This window comes from Scomber scombrus, chromosome 13 (genome assembly GCF_963691925.1).
Source record: "Scomber scombrus chromosome 13, fScoSco1.1, whole genome shotgun sequence".
NCBI classification, from domain to species: domain Eukaryota; kingdom Metazoa; phylum Chordata; class Actinopteri; order Scombriformes; family Scombridae; genus Scomber; species Scomber scombrus.
The window spans coordinates 2,754,745-2,768,200 of record NC_084982.1 but is presented as its reverse complement, the minus strand read 5'-3'; the positions used below and the strand labels follow the sequence as shown (position 1 = coordinate 2,768,200).

Here is a 13,456-nt window from a genome sequence, read left to right as displayed (position 1 = left end):
TTGGTGGTATGAGCAGGTTTCACAAATGTTTTTTAAGGGTACTGAATTAAGTATAGTTTGCCTATGAAAGACAAGCAAGGAATCTATTGTGTGAAATTGTTTATTATTCATTCTTACATCTTCTTTATGCTTTTTTCATGTCTTTTGCCAGATGAAAGCTGAATACATGTAACATATTTGACTAAATCCCATGCAGAGACAATAAGCAAAATGATCTTTTATAGTTCTCTTGTCTTAATGCTGTTGGGAATCTAGCCTTTAACTCAAACAGTGCACAATCAGTTAGTTTTTCTACCTTGTTCATTGAGATAATCACTATTGATTATGTTTGTATGGATTCTATTAGATATTGAGAGCTTTTAAAACAGCTGAGTTTTGTGAATTATCACATTAAAAAAAAAAAGTGGTGTGGTACCTTCACTGTCTATCAGGCTATTGATAAATACTGTACCTGTGTTAAGACTGAATGTTACTGCCTGCTTATAATAGATCCAAATTTAAATAGCAGTTCTTCATCACCTCAACAGGCATTTATTAACCACAAGCACTGGTAGCATCTCAAACTGTAGTGTATGGTATGTCATTATTCATTACAATAAGTCCAAAAGCAAAAAAATCATCACGACTTGCTAAATCTGATGCCTTTTCTTTCCCCAAGACACTCTCACTCCTACACTCTTGCATGAATACATTTTTGGATGCCGTTTCCAAATTGTGGAAGCTTTTTAGTATGAGTGCATGTATCGTTGTTCTCCTGACATGATGAAGGTATGAATTCTGTTCTGACATCATCGAACATCTTTCAGTCTTTTTTTTTTCTCCACATGATGGAGTCTCGAGCTCTTTGTCAACACAGTGGTTTTGGTTCAGTTGTGAGTCCTGTTCAGTGGATGCCGTAATCGTCCTCAGTGCTGCCCTCTGCTGGTAGGTTAGAGTTTAGAGAATTGGATGAGGTTCCTGTTGATTTCAGCTACGTTCCGGCAACCTGGACGAGGTAGAAATAAGAATGTGATATAAAGACATACTTCTTTTGGCACAGACATATATAAGCATGCTTACACTGTGATCTATATCCAGTTTCAGCGATTTGATTTAACATCTGTGACTCACCTGATAGAGCCATGGACAGACGGAACTCATCATTTAGGATTTGCAGCACTTCCCTCACTCCCTCTTCACCCTGAAAGTTCACACAAGGCCAATAGTCATTATCAAAGACCAAATACCATCTGTAATATCAATACACTACAGCTGTAGTTTTAAGATACACGTCTGAAAACATTTCATGTCATTAATGTTATATTTCGCTGCCGTTTCCCTTCAGAGTTTTTTTGTTATTGTTGAGATCAAAAAATTCTTCAATTTGAAGTGGCTTTTCTCAAAAATTGTGATGCAATTTGTGAAGTTTAACATACGTTTTTGTGGTAAGATTGCTGCAATTTGCAAGACGAGGAAAAAAAACAGAGCTTAGTTCATTGTGTAAATTCACCTGAATGCATGATGCAATGACGTGCCATGTATGTTGTTTTGATTAGAGTGATGTAGGGAATTCTCCTAATACTCATGATAAGACCAAATTTCCCATCAATCCCGTCTCCCCCATTTTTTCGTGTTTTTCTGGCCTGGGCCCTGTTTTGATGATGAAAGGAAAGGTTGAAGACTAACTGTAAATGAGGAGTCGCTTTGCTGGTAAAGCAAGTTTAGTTTGGAAAGGCTAACTTCAGCAGAATCCAACCCAGTTTCATACAAAATCAATACAAAATAGAGGATATTGATGGACTTGCTGCACTTTCATTCTGATCACAAGGTATGAACAGTACATTTACAATGATGTCAAAATCTTCCTAGTAGCACTTTTAATGCAGAGAAATAGCATATTTCAAAATTGCAACCCCCCCCCCTTGCAAATATTGTAGAGATAGGTTGTATTTGCTTCAGTTATTGCACTCATGATTTCATGGAGGGTCTGAAATATAAGTTGGTTTCAGTAGAGTATGATTTTTGTTCTTTCCGGAAAGATTCACTGCATCAAAGTTGGCTTTCAATGCTTTGAGACAGCATAAAATCTACAAATGTTTCACTGCTGAAGGCAAAAAAACAATTAAAACCATGTCAACCTTACAACGAGACCCTTGTTTAAAGAATGTTAATAACTTTCAAGGCAAATCTTTAGCTGCCAAGATCACTGGATTTGTATGTATTTGGAGTTTGTGAATGTGTAGAAGCTGAGCAGGAGAGAAAACATGTCGAGGTAGCCAGTGAATCATAACACCTTGATGTGATCGGAATCTCTGTCAACTTTTAAAATCAATGCTGCTTTTCAACCTTAGATTGTTGTTTTGTATGCCACACACACACACACACACACACATACTCAGGGTGACTGCTGTTGTACCTTGTATGCAAGGCCCCACACTGCTGGTCGACCAATGAACACACACTTGGCTCCCAAGGCGAGCGCTTTCAGTACATCACTTCCTGTCCTGATTCCACCATCCAGGTAGATCTCGATCCTGCCCTGCACCGTGTCCACGATCTCTGACAGTGCGTCGATCTGTTAGTTAGAGTTATGAAGATATAGCAAAGTCAGTATACTTTATAGCAACAGTGCACGGTCTGATAAGTGTAGATGTGAATCATATGGCACTTCACCCCGAGTTGAACCGTGTATCTTATCGCACGCTAAGCAACATTTCACACTTGTGTTTCGAAAGAGGGTGACTAAAGCCCGGATGTTAACAAACAACTTTTTTTCCAATGTATTTGGTGAAAAACAGTCACTACCTCAAACCAATGACATGCTGATATTATCAACTCAGGTTTATCAATGTATCAATGCTTATGTTACGACAAGCACTACTGCTAATTTTAAAGAAATTGTTTGACAGTTTGAGAAATATGCTTTATTTGCTTTCTTGCTGAGATTTAAATGAGAAAATCGAAACCATTCTTACATCTGCTTGTTAACTATAAAGCTAGAGCATGGAGATGACTAGCTTAGCTTAGCTACAGCTAGCCTGAAAAAAAGAACTGGTAGTGGATTATGTGCTGTTCTGACATCATCAGAACTGGGAGCAGTGACTTCCTGGTGTCTCAGCTAGTTGCCTGGAAATCTCACAACGATGAGAAAGTGTCAGTTTAAGATCAGCTTTTGTATGTATCATTTACCTCTCAGCAAGAAAGCAAACATGAATATCTCCCAAAATGTTGAATTAAACCTTTAATTTTACAACTATTTATTTTGTTGCTTTTCTCATACTGCAACAGCTTGCACTAATCCTGCTACTACACTTAGTGCTTGTAGAGGAGGGCTATTGATACTACTGTGCAGTAATGTCACTGGTACTTGTTATTTTAATAAGCATACTGCTCTTATTACCACGACCACCACTGCACCACTGCTGCTGCTACCGATCTGGCTGCTACACCACCTCTGTATTAATAACTACTATTACATCATATTCTATTACCTCAACTACCGACTTTACTTCTACATTTACAACTGCTGTAACTAGGCTATGTCATTGCTACTGTATAACTTTGCAATCCCTTCTAGAAACACAACACAAGAAACAAAATTATTTTATGATAGATATGGACGATAAGTACCGAAGCCGGGCCTCCGTCCAGCTGTCTCCCCCCATGGTTTGATACAATGATTCCCTGGACACCATGCTCCACGGCCAGCTCAGCGTCCTCCTTGGTCAGGATGCCCTTGATAATAATAGGCAGACGGGTGATGGACTGCAGCCAGTACACGTCCTTCCAGCTGATGGACGGGTCCAAGGTGTTGGCTGGGATCCCATATTCCTCTGGGCCTGCGGCTTCCGGCTTATAGTGCACATAATACACGTACAACTGCTTTAAGCATTTGATATACCATTGTACTACAACAGTCACTTGTACTATTAAGCTACTGATAATGTCTAAACTTTTGTGTTGGGGCAACTTTGACACCTTTACACCACTACATGGAGTTTGAATATGTTGTATGTGTACTGTATCTCTAAAGTAACATATTAAAAGGATGTCAAATGTTCAAACACTGAATATCATCTGAATTGTCTCAAGCTATATGCCAATTCTGTATATGGTCAGCATTTAGCAGTTATATCAGTGCCAAGGTACTTTATGATGTTGAGACTCTAGAAATACAATTATATGTCAGGGAAATATGCATGAAATAATGAATAGACATCTAACATTGTACATCTGGTGTAACATAATAAATGGTGCCTTCGGTATGAAGGTTTTACTTAGTATAGACATGAAGTAATACATCAGTGCACAATGAATCAAGCAGTCATGTCTTTTCTTGTTTGGTCTTATCATGGTCTTGCCTCATTGCGTCTTATCTGAATTTTTGAGAATATGCTGAAAACACGTACTGTTACCTGGAAGACACCGTCAAAGTTCTTGACCTTGAGGTGTGGCGGCAGCTTGAACTGGTTGCGGATGTCGTTGCGACGCTTTCCGGTGTAGGGGACGTCGACGGTGAGGACAAGGGCCTTGTAGCCGAGGGCCTCTACGCGGTGCACGATATGTTCCGACAGCTTCCTGTCCCGGTACACGTACAGCTGGAACCAGCGGTAGCCGTTGGGCGCCGCTGCCACAATCTCCTCCACTGAGCAGGTGGAGTAGGTGCTGGTGATGTAGCAGGTGTTTAGTGCCTCTGTGGCTGTGTGGTGGAAGGGGATACATTATTACTGTGGTTATTGTCAGCTCATTGGTGGAAAGGTCACTGGTTTTATAAGCCATGATGTACATTTACATTTAAACATGAAATATTCAGACCTGTAACAAAGCCTTCAAACAAACAGAAAGTAATTCCTATTCAGTAGTATAATATTTTTGTTGGTAGCTCTCATGTCTACCAGGTGACTCTATCAGCTTTACTGAAATGCAGTGACACTAATCACTGACCCACATACACTTGCACACACACACAGTCCTCACCCCGAGCTGTGGCCATCTCTCCTTCATGCCAGGCCAGGCAATGAAAGGCAGTAGGCGCGATGCCAACTGGAAAGCTGATTTCTGTCCCCTGCACTGTGGTCCGAGTGTCGCTTACTGACACATCCCGCAGGATACGAGGTCTCAGACGGATTCTGAATGTAAAGTAAAGACAGTATTAATATGTAAACATTTATATAAAATGTGGGGATGGGGGCTTAGTTTGTCAGAGAGTGCTCACACAATTTTAAAAATTTGCATGATTTATTTTCACCTGAAAAAACTATGTTTAAACTAATAGATTTGAACATATAGGAATCTGTCATCAAGTTATATGAGAACAAAGCTGAGCAGTTCGATACCACTCTTATATCTGGAGCCAGCAGCTGCCTAGCTTAGCTTAGCTTAGCACAAACACTGGAAAAGGGGATAATGCCTGGCTCTGTCCAAAAGTAACAAAATCCACCCACTAATATCTCCAAAGCTTACTAATTAATTGATTATGTTACATGTGTTTAATCCACATAAAAACAGATGTGTAAAAAAGACATGCTGTGGTGTTATGGGGTTGTATGGGGGTCAGCTCTATGTTCCCACAGCTCTATGTTCCCACAGCCCCTATGTTCCCACAGGGTTAGGGTTAGGGTTATATTTTACAACTGCCTCCATTACATTCACCCCCCAAAATTTTTCCCCACACTCGTCCGGGTCTACGGCACCCAGTGTCACACATGAATTTTTTTCCAGTCTCCGGCATGATAGTCAGGCATCAGCAGATTGGATACAACTTCAACATTACAATGTTTTAAATTTGTGAAATTTGAAAATTCGGCTCCATAAGTCCCTGGTTATACCAAAGCTCAAAGCCCATGTGCCGTGCTGTATCAGATGGATTGGTCAACCCAATGAGGAGAAAAGCCTGGTCTACCTGATCTTGTGAGCGCAAAAAGACGGCCCAATCAGGACAGCGTTGTGCCCGCCCCAGTGCTTAATTTGTAAATTATTGCTCATGAGGGACTTTCACTTGTAGCCTCACAGAGGTACCAGGACACCCCACATGTCTGTGGGACAGAGGGCTGTGGGAACATAGGGTCTAAATTTGAATAATTTCATAGAAACGTGGGAACATAGAGCTGTGGGAACATAGACACGCTCCCGTTGTATGTGCAGGGCTTATTTTTCTGGGTGCAGGGACTTCCTGGACTTTCTGTTAGAAACTTCACCAAGAAAAGATAAACGGGTGAGCTTCAGATCAGAGGTGCTGGTAGGTGGATCTAGTCACCTTTGAACAGAGCCAGACTAGCTGTTTTCCCCCCATTCTAGTGTTTGTGCTAAGCTAAGCTAACTGGTTCTTGATGGTTGCTTCATAATTTGATGGGAATTGAACTTCTCATACATTTGACTTTTGTATTTGTATTTATGTACTTGATTGTTCTCTTTAATTATTGGTGTACTCATCTGGATATATGTAAAGTAGAATAATGTAGGGACTGCAGAAGTGAACTGTGTGTTTTGATCTTTTAATTCACAGTGGGAGTCTCACATGATTGGCCTCCAGCCAGGCTCTTGCACTCACGAGGGTTTAACACAAGTGTTGCTTTGGTGGACGTATGGGCAGGCCGAACCACAAGCCCAATGCGACATGCCTCCTGACAAAAGGCAACATTCACCTCATGGTATTTAACACAACGTCTTTTGTGCTATTCTTAACCGCCATTCTGGACGTGACATTATAAAATAAATGTGCTAGGTTGTGCACGTGACCATTAATCTGCACAGAGACTGATGGTCCCTCCTGTGTATATGAAACACTCTAAAAGAAGTTCCTCTCTGTGAAATCCATTTTTCCTTGGCAATATTTACTGTATCAGACAAGACAGTGGTATTAGTGTTTTCGTATAGCTCTCGGCAAGAAGTAGAAAAGGGTATTTCAAAAATTTTTAAAATTTTCCCTTTACTTTATTGTAGTGTTATTTCTTGCTTTATTTTCTTAATTCTTAACCTAATCATGAAATCCTAAATACAAGCTTGTTGCAATATATTTATATACTGTATGTATCAACTGTGTTTTTATGGTGAAGGAAAGCATCAGTCTCCATTAAGGCCATCAGTCTTTATGGAGACGTTAGGAAAGCTGAGAAAAATGCATAAGGAGACACATGAGGAAAAACATCATGACCCTGTATTCTTGACCCATTAGTAATGCATATTTGGAAACGGTTCCTTAATCACTACAGGGGGTTGGAAGAACGGTGCAGCTTCGGCAGTGATGTGTTGAATAAAAATGTGGGTAAAACGTAACCTTCTGTTAGTGATTATAGGCATCACAACCAGACATACTGTATACAGACATCAGTCACAGTGGCCCAAAGTCCAAAAAAAGCTGAAATTTATGGCCTTCGCTCTGTGTCCTCGAATGATCTGCTGTTTAACATTAACTGTTTTTTGTTGGCACATTGACGTGTTCATCTGAGCTGGGTTTACTCTGTGCTGTGTCGCTGCATGTTGAACAATGACTGGATGTCTATGGTCATAAATGTCATGAAAAACATTGTGTCCTTTGTGTTGTATATAGACAAGTACTGTCACTGTCACGCTTTACTACCGAGATGCTTAAAATTGTGTATCTGTTATGTGCTTGAATGTCTGGGTAGACGTTTATTTTTTTTCCATGCTGTACCTTTTGTAAGCCAGTAGATTGTCGTCCCTGGTGCAGCATTCATCTGCTCCGGCTGCATAATAATCCCAGGTGGCTTTTGACAGATGTTCCTTAGCATACTCCTCAAAATCTGTCAGGCATACCATAGCCATCTCTGCACAGCGACCTCCCTCTCTGTGTGAGAACAAAGCTCATCAGTTGGCTAACCGATATCATAATCACTCAACAATACTAATTGATCTAACAATCAGTACATTTCAAGTTAAAGCATTTCAACATACACACACACCAACAGTTAATAAATGTCCAGCATTTAAAGCATCTCTTTACGCAATATTGGATACGTCTGACTTTTAAAAAAAAACATAATTGGTCACTTATTTCCAGTGTTCACCACAACCAGTCAGTTCTCATATTTTATCCAGTGTCATCTGGAAACGGGATTTGTTTCTTTGCATGTGAGACAAATAGCTGCAGGCACCAACAGCACCAACAAACAGGCACTTCACGTTCAGAGCGAAAAAACTACATCTACATGCAACAAGTTACAGCTTCAAGACTTACCACAAAATGATTGATTTTTCATAAACAAAGAAAAAACCCCCCTCTCACTCTCACATGACACAGCCTCCGCAGAGGACTGAGGTTGCAACATCGCTGCTCTGACTGAAACTCCTCTCATATCAGCAAATGCTGTGCAAAGCAGGGCTGTCAACAACTCACCAGTCAAGCTTCTGCACTTTGACATCTGAGCAACTAAAATGACCCGTTTTACTTTTTATTTTTTTCTATTTTCTTTTTAAAAACTGGTTGAAATCCTTGTGTCTGTGACGATCCTTTGCGTCCACAGCTTTGATTTTGTGTCGATCAGAATCAAAACTTTGATAGAGCTGCTATGAAAGCCACTGACAGTGTATGTGACCTGATTGCGACCCCTGCTCTTATTGTGTTTACACAAGCTGGAAATGTGCTGATGGTTGACTCCAACTATAGTGAGGACAAGAGGCGTCTGATACAGTGCTCTGTGGTCCAGATGGTACGTACAGTAGAACATGTGCTGTGTACATGCCTACATGCCAGCACATACATACCCTGCATACTGATGTCATGTGATGACCTCGAAACTCTCCTGTTACAAATTCTCTCATTCGTAACAGTTTAAAAAATGGGATTTTTTAAGCTCTTAGAAAACAATGACTTCATGCTAATTGAAGAATAAAAAATAAAAAAAGTTTATTAGTAACAACAGATTGTCTTATGCAGACCCTGAAAAAGCTGTTCACACAATGCCTGGAGAATATTTGGTCAGGACTACCTAGACCTGGAAGAAGTGTATTGTAGTAGATTGAAGAAAACCTTGCAATACCTCAATGTAAAAATACTACTTAAGAACATTACAATTTTAATAAATGTTGTAGATGTTCAAAGCAGAATTAAGTAATTCTACTACTACAGTATATACAGTTGGGTATGATGCATTCTTTTATATATAGTATAACAAATTCTGTAGAAGTTTGCTACACATCTGGTACATGTTCCTTATGATATATAGTTAAATATAGTAGAATCATAAATTAGCGTTACAAGGAAATACCTGAATACAGTAGGTGATAGTAAAGTAAATCAACATTTGAATTATACTACTACTACTAATAATAATAATTATTATTATTGATGCAGCAGAACCAGAAATATTGTCTTTTTGATTACAGGCATTTTTCATCCTTGGCAATAATTACAGTAATTGTTGGTGTTCATATGACATCATTTAGACTGTTAAAAATGGTGTTAAAGGTAATGTAAAGTGTTCTTGGGACCGGCCTCTGTTGCAATATGCATGATTTAGAGTTTCTCTGAGTTCATGTTCTTAAATGTTTTGCTTTTTTTATTTTATTTAAAAAAAAAAAAAAATGTTGTACTCTTTGGACCGTTTTCTAATATGACGCCTCTATAGCCAGTGATTGACATGACAACATCATTTGTATGTGCTTTCCAAAGCTGTTACAAAATCTCTGTTAAAATATATAATGCTGTTTAACGATGTGACGATGCCGTGGTTAAAGTCTTGTTAGATGCTTTGGGTTAAAATGATCACTTAAAAAACGTGGTGTTAAAGTTAGACGACCTTTTTTCGCCATGGCAACAGTTAACACCACAACAATAAAAAAAAACTGTCCTGACTTGCGGTTGGAAACAGGAAGCGTGCAGCAGTCTCTGGCTAGACAGTTCACCTTTTATTGGTTATATAGATGTCTGATGGTGTTTGTCACTCACAAGTAAGTATAGGTCATTTTTGGTGACTGACATTATGATCTCTAGTGGGGTCGTTTTTTTGGGAGGAAAGACTTGTCTTAATATGGCGTTGACATGCAAAATCAACTACATATTTTACCATTCACAAAAGCCTTGCAACACTGGTTCAGGACTATATGCAATATGCATTGAATGAATGTATACACACAAATACACACAACTGTCCAAACTGAAAACTACTATCAACATGAAGCTTAAATATTTGTCCTGATTAAATACATTATCTGTTCCTGGTGCTATCCATCAACCCATAATTAGTTCTATTTTTTCCATTTGGGAGAAGATAACAACTCCTTAAGAACAATAAAAAGCAGGAAAAACACAAGTGTAATCAATAACATTCATTATGGCTGCATTACATTCAGGTGAGCCAATTCCAGCTCTCAGATATTGTGCATGCTCACTCACTGTCATGGTTTACTGGGACCATTAAAGCGTTAAAGCCAACACTGCACACTTTGGTTCATTTAGTATGTTTAAGTAGAAGTAGTTTCACTTTTCCAACTTGAGTCCAACTGAAAACCCATAAGATTAAGTGGGTTAGTGTTAGGAGTGGATTTGAACACATGTTGTGACCACTGCTGTAGATTCTAACACAGGTAAGATTAATAATCATACTGATTTCATTACAGACTGGTGTGGATGGAGCCTCCTTTTCTAGAGCAACAAAAACTACATATATACAGACATACTAACCAACTGAAAATACATTTACATTTTGAACTCATTGATTAAAATGAACAGAAGTCTATTGTTAACAAGTAAAACCAGCAGTTCCACAGTTTGTAAGATTTGGAGTTTCCTGCAGGTTGTGGAGCTCAAATACTGAATTAATCCTCTGACAGATAATTAACTGACATAGCATTTTTATAAGGCTGTGACACCCTGTGATACATATTTTGCAGCTTTTTCCACAATAAAAATTGATTCCCAGTGAAATAAATAAATAGCTGCTTGCCTGATGATCCAGACATAGCGTTATTTTTACCTACAAACTCTCCAAAAAAAAAAACTCCTGGAGGGTTAGAGTAAACTGTATAGAAGATTTGCTGATGGAGCACTTTATTTTTGTTGAATGGCACTAGAAACTAGCTAGCAACAAACATGGTGCAGTAATAATGTGGGAGAATAAATGAGTAAAACCTTAAAAGTTTGATTTTGATATCAAATTATAATGATAAACACTTATTCGTTAAGAATCTAGTGTTTATTAAAGGCTTATTAATATAATATTTTGAAGCCATTTATGCTTCAATTTCAGACTTAATATTAGAGCATTTTAGGGTATTGTATATAACATGATTCATATTAAACAATGAAAACAATACATTTTATAGGGTTTTATGAGTTATATGAGTTTTTTTCTCTCTGAGCATTCAGACAGTCCAGTGTATTATAAGTCATCTTCTGTAGTCCTTTAATTCCATACAGTTACTCACCGATTGCACATATTCATTGTTGCTCAGTTGACCTCCCTCTCTCCTGACTGATTCATAACCTGTAAACAGACCAGATGAATCAAACACAGAGCAATATTACTACTGCTAAACACACCAATACTACTACTACTACTACTACTACTACTATACCGAAGCTGCTATTGTGTTGCTTTTCAATTCACTGCAATGCAGAATGCACATCAGTTTGTACAACTTTGTTTATCCCTGCAGGGGGAATTCTCACATAGCGGCATGCCACCTGTTGGCCAAGGCAGACAGATGGCATGCAGCAGTGCTATACAAAATAAATAAATATATCTGTATCAATAACACACAATACATACCACGGCTTTCATTACATTAATATTCAAATAACAATCACAGCTGCTAATACTGCCACTGAAACCAATGCTACTGGAACAACTAGTGCTTAAATAAATCTGAGTCCTAGTACATCCTGGTAAGTAGAATGTTTCTTTAAAAAAAAAGAAAAAGGTATTAAAGTAGGACTGTAAATACACACATCCAGTCTCCATTCAGTCTTCTTCTACTATGGATCGTGTAGTATAAGTTTTCAGATATGAACACTTGAGGGCAGTGCAATACTGAATGAAAGTTCATTCTTAAAGCTTCATTCAACATCTGTAAAGCAGATAAACACAGACTTTGTGTGTGTGTGTGTGTGTTTATGCCATGTGTTATGCACTCTACACACTCTCCGTAGCGTCTCTATACAATAACTTTAAGTGACCTCTGATGTCATGCTTGTTAGTGTTGTAAACATACGACGCTACACAACCGTGTAAACCTGCTTCCTGATCTCTGTAGGCTTAGTAAGGTTAAACTAGAATATACATTGTAGTTACCGTGGTAACATAGTTTTTTTAGTTGTAAGATTTTTTTAAGGAATACTTGTAAAACACGGGCCATGAAAGTGCTTAAAAACAAGTGCAAAACAACAACTTTATATATATATCTGAATATATAGTTTAATTTGCTTTAGTACTTTATACATTTAACACAGCACCTTTAAAGTAAAACCTCTCACTTTTATGCAAAATATAACAACTATATATTTATTTTACCTCCGCCAAAAGCATTGCTACATTTATTATCTTTTAACCGGGATTTCTATGTTTTACTGAAGCTTTTTCAGGGTGGCTGGTTGTGTGTGATGAATGAGCCTCTGTCCTCCGTAGGCTGTGAAAGGTATCAGGCATTTCCACCCACTGAATGGTTGCTGAGAGCACATTGTCCCAGGTGAATTTCTGATAAATACCTGCTATTTGGTATTTATAGAGTTAATGCTAAACAAGGTGAAGATTGAACCAATAGACTATCTGTATGTGTCACAAAGGCCTGCTGACTCTCAGACTGCTGTTCATCACCAGCAGATAAGCACATCCTGACATCTTGCTGTTATTAATCCCCCCCACTAGGTGTCTACATTTAGGTACGAGCTAAACACAATAAAGCAGAATCCAACGAGTGTAAATAAATAGAGAGAATTCAGAAGTGGATGAAATCAGTCTCTTACCTTAACCTGAGCTGTTTGGCAGGCCTATAGTAGGTGTCGATTCCCCCTCTGATGTGACAGGGTCGTGTCAGAGGGCAGTCCGGCCCCCCTCAAACCGCGTCCTGCCCACCCCCCCCCCTACACACGTCCCATGTCCCACGTCCCCCCACCCCGAAACACATCCACCTCCCCGCTCTCACAGTGCGATGCTCCGCCCACAGTGGCTCAACACCAGCTAAGCCTCTCATGTCAGCACTCTGAGCCATGGCCTCTCTTTGTGCCAAAAAAACACCAAAAGCTCACTCAGGTCAGTTGTTTGTAGGAGTAACAAACGCCTCCTGTTTTCCTTCTCTCCTTTCTTCCTTCCTTAACTCTTCCCCATCTTCTTTCCTTCCTTTACCGACTTCCCTCACTCCCTCATCCTTTCCTTCTCTTGCTTCATCCTCCCTCCTATTCCCCTGCGATTCCTCTCCTCTCCTCTCCTCTTCCTTCCTTCCTTCCTGTCATTTCTCTTCCTTTCCTCCTTCATCCCTTCCATCCTTCCTCTTTTGAAATCTTCTCTCCTTCTCTCTCCAT

General features: G+C 39.1%; 1 protein-coding gene across 3 annotated transcripts; it reads right to left on the bottom strand.

The window, feature by feature from the left end:
* Positions 1-84: 84 nt before the first annotated feature.
* hao2 (hydroxyacid oxidase 2 (long chain)) lies at positions 85-13,019 on the bottom strand. Of its 3 annotated transcripts, XR_009927060.1 has the most exons (10): positions 12,902-13,019; positions 11,365-11,423; positions 7,634-7,786; positions 4,957-5,108; positions 4,389-4,678; positions 3,610-3,831; positions 2,396-2,554; positions 1,490-1,629; positions 1,111-1,180; positions 919-985 (listed from the first exon to the last, which is right to left on the bottom strand). XR_009927060.1 is itself a non-coding variant. In XM_062432466.1 (9 exons), exons 2-9 carry the CDS (start codon positions 11,379-11,381, stop codon positions 930-932), a joined length of 1,119 nt encoding a protein of 372 aa, XP_062288450.1. In that variant the 5' UTR covers positions 11,382-11,423; positions 12,902-13,016; the 3' UTR covers positions 85-929. The 3 variants fall into 3 exon arrangements, 2 of the variants coding, with proteins under 2 accessions (XP_062288450.1, XP_062288451.1); XM_062432466.1 differs by lacking the exon at positions 1,490-1,629 and having other exon boundaries at positions 85-985; positions 12,902-13,016; XM_062432467.1 differs by lacking the exon at positions 1,490-1,629 and having other exon boundaries at positions 85-985; positions 4,395-4,678; positions 12,902-13,016.
* Positions 13,020-13,456: the final 437 nt, after the last annotated feature.

What these genes read in the sequence shown, in the direction of transcription:
- hao2 (XM_062432466.1), bottom strand. An exon ending in AGAGATGGCCACAGCTCGGG is followed by an intron (nt 4,679 to 4,956) that starts GTGAGGACTGTG and finishes TCCACCACACAG; the next exon opens with CCACAGAGGCACTAAACACC. An exon ending in ACGGTGTCTTCCAGGTAACA is followed by an intron (nt 3,832 to 4,388) that starts GTACGTGTTTTC and finishes GTGCACTATAAG; the next exon opens with CCGGAAGCCGCAGGCCCAGA.